The sequence below is a fragment of the Silene latifolia genome, chromosome 7, assembly GCF_048544455.1.
Source record: "Silene latifolia isolate original U9 population chromosome 7, ASM4854445v1, whole genome shotgun sequence".
Lineage (NCBI taxonomy): Eukaryota > Viridiplantae > Streptophyta > Magnoliopsida > Caryophyllales > Caryophyllaceae > Silene > Silene latifolia.
In genome coordinates this window covers 52,404,303-52,409,757 of record NC_133532.1, presented here as the reverse complement: position 1 = coordinate 52,409,757, position 5,455 = coordinate 52,404,303, and the positions used below count along the sequence as shown (strand labels likewise).

General features: G+C 37.4%; 1 protein-coding gene across 1 annotated transcript; it reads right to left on the bottom strand.

The window, feature by feature from the left end:
• Positions 1-323: 323 nt before the first annotated feature.
• On the bottom strand, positions 324-4,927 carry LOC141592153 (uncharacterized). Its single transcript, XM_074412735.1, has 5 exons — positions 4,589-4,927; positions 2,413-2,513; positions 1,726-1,842; positions 1,531-1,632; positions 324-654 (listed from the first exon to the last, which is right to left on the bottom strand). Exons 1-5 carry the CDS (start codon positions 4,839-4,841, stop codon positions 484-486), a joined length of 744 nt encoding a protein of 247 aa, XP_074268836.1. The 5' UTR covers positions 4,842-4,927; the 3' UTR covers positions 324-483.
• Positions 4,928-5,455: the final 528 nt, after the last annotated feature.

Here is a 5,455-nt window from a genome sequence, read left to right as displayed (position 1 = left end):
CTATACGTGAAATGGCTATAATCCTTTCTTACAGGGTTTGTATGAGTTGTATTTGTATGGTATACTATTCCATTCCTCATTTTTGTACTCGTTTTTCCCAATACCTGATTACAACGACTTTCTCCCAAACAAATCATATTTTTACTGGTAATGACCTTTTTCATTGTGTGTTCGAGCTTCAGAACACTAATCTTATGTCAAAATATGCTCATTATCCTTCCCAAATTTAGTTAGACTGGGATTCGGACGATCATTTGTTTCAACGATCACAATCTCACAGAACATTCAGAACAAACGCGAGGTGAAACAATGAAGCTATATGATTTCACAAATCAGAACTTGCGTTTTATTAAGGATTTGCAGTATCAAATGTGAGAACATAGGATTTACATAATATTTACTTCCATTGATGTACAAGATTAACTTTATATACAAAAAATGCACAATAATTAGGCTAAGTAGATTGGTTAGTAGAGAGCTTATTTACAAGAAGTCCCACTGCCAAAATACCTTCTGTACAATGCCGCCTCCACTCCTAACAGCAAGGTGCAAAGTCTCAGAAACAGGAGGAACACCCCAAAGATATGGCACTGCCACCTTCATGCTTAGCTTCTCTTGCAAACCACTCTCACTCGCCTTCTCTGCCAGGACCACCTGAATACCCCCAAGGTGCGATATATAAGCTTTAGATTAATGCCAAGTACACACAACAGACGCCTCTTTCTGATTCCTTTCTTTGTCTCGGAACATCAACTAAAATGTTTTCAGAATCTACATATCCATTCATTATCATTACCTTAGCGTTTATTAAGAGGCTCTGGGGGTAAATAGGATCGCACTATGCAACCAACCATACTCCCAATAACAGAGTGATGGTTTCCAAGTGACCCATATTTCAAAACGGGACAGAGATGTCAGCTAACTAAGTGGGGAATGTACTTGAACGTCTAAAACCATGAGCTGCCCATTCCTTTACAACAAGATTAAATTAATTTAAGACGGGAAAAAGCCATATAGTAATTGGTGGACAAAATGAAGCACGGAGGTTTATGGTATGTAACTCCAACTCATATTCCCTTGCTCACCCTTATTCGGCACATTCTTGGACATTTCAAATGATTAGATGTTTTCCTAAAATAGCGGAATGTGCCACTTGGATACGCACTGGTGCTGATACTTCTAAACAAATCTAAGAAACATAGGTTATCCAGGGATTTTTATATTCTAAACCAATTACAACCATCAACCAAAGAAACATGTCTGTGAGTTTGTGACTTTATCGGATATGGATACACAGGAACATGCTGTATACGATAATCAAAATGAGGTGGATAAAACTCAACTCAGGCCAAACCAAATGCGCACAAACTCTAAATCAAACCGATCATCAGCTTGCGCCTAATAATGGTAACATCAATTTGATATAGAAGCAACATAAACCTTGCCCAAGCACAAGCACAAGCACAAGCAGTTTAATTATTACACACATCTGGTGAAGCAAAATAAACAGTAGATAAAACAGGCACAAACCTCTCCGCCATGCTCCAAGACAGTATCCTCGACAACATCACTTAGCATCTCAATTGAACGGCAGAACCCAATAATGCAAAGTCTCCTACCCATATCAAGCCCCTGTACGGACAAAATAAAAGCAACAAACCCTCTCATGACTCAAAATAAGATATCAGGCTTTAAAATATGACAGTAGCTCTCAATATATCTCACATTTGTTGCAGCAATATCAAAAAGAGCACCTAGGCAAAGACTCTGCTTTGGATCCATGTAATCACTCTCCTGGAAGCGCTGGTGTTTCTGAAAAGCTTTTATTTGTCCTTTCTGCTTCTGCGTTTTAAAACATAAAACTAGTAACTCACTTAGTCCATACTTAATAAAAAATGCGAAGGGAATTACAGAGCACTTAAGGGGTTAAGTTAACGAATTTGGCAACCATCCACTCTCATTGACCCACGACAGTAGACATTAAGATAATATTTCTAAAGGTTATCCTAAAATTGACGCCAAGCAAATATTCCCTCTATTCCAAGTGCTTGGAAATTACATCAGTCACATCATTGATAACTGAGACGCATTGTTACCATTAATACTCTCTAATATAAAAGACTATACCCAATGGAAACACTAACCAATTTATTTAAAGCATTAGACAGAAAATGGGACCTAAAGAATTGATGTTTTTGGCAGTAAAATTGGGACACGGGGAGCAGAGACGCCTAAACAGCTATTATAAAGCCGGTGCAAACAGATACTGAAAGTAAAACATGAGTGACATCATTTTGTAATTTACTACAAAGTATAAACCTCATCCTAAAAGCAATCGTAAGACGACATCCAATATGATGCATACTTCCAGGAAACAATCCAAGTCTCTAGGACACTTTCCTATAAATGTACCTCTGATGGAGAAATACGCTTAGGACTCAAGGAACCTCCAAGCTGAATGAGCCCATCTGCAGTGAATAATGTGATTTTGTCCTCACGAACCCACTGAATACCTGCACTCAGTAGAACCAGCTACTATGTTAGGGGAGTTTCTGGAGTACCTCATAAAAATAAAAAGGATTTTTCTATATTGTACCCTCTAATTTTTTAATTTTCTACAATATACCCCTTCTTTTTGGGAATTATCTTGTATACCCCTTTACTTAGTTAAATAGTCTAAAGCATGACCTTACCTAAATTTTCCGTCATCTCCATTAAACTGACGACTTGGGATGTTAGGCCTTATTGTGTTTGGCATTTTATTTTCACCGTCAGTTCATTTCGTCTTTTTCCTTTCTTCAATCATTATCCCCCATCTCTCTCATTTCTTCCTCTTTTTGCACTATACATTGTGTTTCAATATTCCAGAACTATTATGAGAAAACTAAGTTTATGAAATGCAATAAGAAGTTCCATAGATTTGTGCTTTAACTCATATTGATCAAATTTTGAAACTTAGCAACTAACTGAAGGAATTTATCAATTGAACGAATATTTTCTTCTTTGCAATTTGCAAACAAACAAAATACTCTCTCTCGTTGTTTAGTAAGGCTATAGTACACAAGGGACGTTCCTTTGGCTAATATTCAATTGCAGATTTGCAGGTAAAAAGAAAGAGGGAACTTCATTGCCTACTGTGGCAAGGGGTATGGTATTATAAGGGAAATGGGAGGATATGACTTGCAGTATCTGAATTATGGTGAGGATGATTCAAGGGTTCAAATGAAGAAGATAATCCATGTAAGAAAGTGAAGGAAGATATGAAGCTGTAAGGAGTGATACGTACGAATAGATTAAAGAAGGACTGATCCATATCATTGTTTAGCAATTGTATAGTCATCACTCCATGTGGTCAGTTAACAGAAAAATAGAAGGCACCTTTAGCTTTGGTCACGGTATAGACTATGTAAACAAGTAAGGGGTATACAAGATGATTTGCAAAATGAAGGGGTATATTGTAGAAAATTACAGAATTGGAGGGTACATCACAGAAAAACCCAAAGAAAAAGAACTTAACAGAAATACATGAAACTCTGCATGGACAAACAACATTTACAAGATTATTACTGTTAACATGAAGGTTATAAAAATTTCAAGCATGACATTATGATAACCAAAACACCGGAAGCAAGAAGGTGGCCACCCACCAAAGAACACAGAGAACACCAATTCTATTCATAGAAACGTAAAATAACAAATGAAGTGAAATCTACCCCAAAAGGTACAAGATTGAACACATCCTTTGTTAAAGCATCTTATTTTATCAAGGTTCAGACCAGCATATTAATTATTAATCAATGTGCAATACAATCTTCCCAATAGTTCGTTCAATCACCACTAGGAAGCATATTGGCATTGTCTAAGCCGAATGTCAATTAGTAGTCCAAGACAGTACGAGGGCCTTCCTTTTTGGTACATAAGTAGTGAAATAACTGATGCCTAACTCATGATAGAAGAAGTGCAGAACACATGGAGGACAAACAGCACTAAAAACATGGGTTTTCTAGTCATAACAGGGTTATATCATATAAATGACACCTTCATCCGAAACATATGAGGGAGTAAGAAAAGACCTCTAATTTGAAATACAGTTTGACATTTGACCGTAAGATCTTTGCAGTTCGTTGAACTCAATTAAAACGTTGTTTGTATCTCCGACCAACATTACAGAAACTCTGTTGGTGTAGTATAACTTTTGCCAACTACACAGTGATAACAATCCTAATTTCATTCATGGCTCAACCAGGCGGCAATGCCGGGGAATCAACTAACGTGGTTGATCTATATTGCCCGAAATACAAATGTCAGCCAAATTTAGCAATCAAAACAATATGTCAATCTTTTGTTTAGCTTTGACACAAATTCTCAATTAAGACGGCACTATCCGTCTTAATTACATTTGCACAAAATGAAAAAAATGTAAATAAATGATTGGGTCGGAGGGAGTATTAGCCTAGTTTGACAATCAAATAATTCACATTTGAATAAATCGAGTAATGGAGAAGGATAAAGTGAGATTTGAAGCATATGAGGCAAAAATTAAAACGAAACCCAGAAAATATGTTCCTAAAAGAGCCGAATTGGGTACCGGAAGGCTGATCATCGGAGTTAAGTTGATGCCAAGGATAATCGCGAAAGAGGGAATGATCATCATCGTCATTGCCAAAGAGGTAACCGCCATCGGAAGGTTTGGCGGCGATGCGGAAGGAGAAGGAGCGAGGATGGCGGCGATGGTTAGGGAAAGAGGAAGGGATGAAGGAGGAAGATGAAGGATTGTATGGAGAAATGGTGGGGAATGAAGAGGCGTATGTGGTGTTGCATAATACAGAGGTTTCCGCCATTGGAGGTGAATGTGAAGGTGATGAAAAGAGAGAGAATGTGCGAAATGAGGGAAAAAAGAAGGGAAGATGTTTTTGACGCCACACAACCAGGGCTGTCTTGAGTTTTGGGCGTATGCGAAATCTAAAGATTTTACTATATAACAAAGACATAAATGTTGGTGCAGATTGGGTTTTAATCAATCTTGTGTTTAAAAATCTACTCACTAAACACCAAGACATATTAAATTTTCAATGAGTTTTTAAAGGCCCAAAATTTATTTATCCTTACTTTACTTTGGTTTTCTGGGCCAAAAATTTTGGGGCCCTGTGCAGCCGCACGGCCCACACAGGCCCAAAGACGCCCCTGCACACAACCGGGAGAAGGGGATTGCTCCACGTTGGCTTTGCCGTCATACACTCATACATATTGCAATTTCTTTACGGATAAACATTTAGGTAGCATCAAAATGGATTCAAAAACGAATATAAATGGGTATAAAATGATATATTATCTTATGAAATTTAAGTATGGATAATAGTTATAAATGTATAACTAGTTTGGGCTTGTCCTTCAAAGAAAAAGGGAAAAGTATTTCCCTTATTTGGGCTTGAGTGACTCTCGTTTGACGGATCAT

What these genes read in the sequence shown, in the direction of transcription:
- LOC141592153 (XM_074412735.1), bottom strand. Translation starts at nt 4,841, where the DNA reads ATGGCGGAAACCTCTGTATTATGCAACACCACATACGCCTCTTCATTC. An exon ending in CTCCGATGATCAGCCTTCCG is followed by an intron (nt 2,514 to 4,588) that starts GTACCCAATTCG and finishes TACTGAGTGCAG; the next exon opens with GTATTCAGTGGGTTCGTGAG. An exon ending in AGCGTATTTCTCCATCAGAG is followed by an intron (nt 1,843 to 2,412) that starts GTACATTTATAG and finishes TTTAAAACGCAG; the next exon opens with AAGCAGAAAGGACAAATAAA.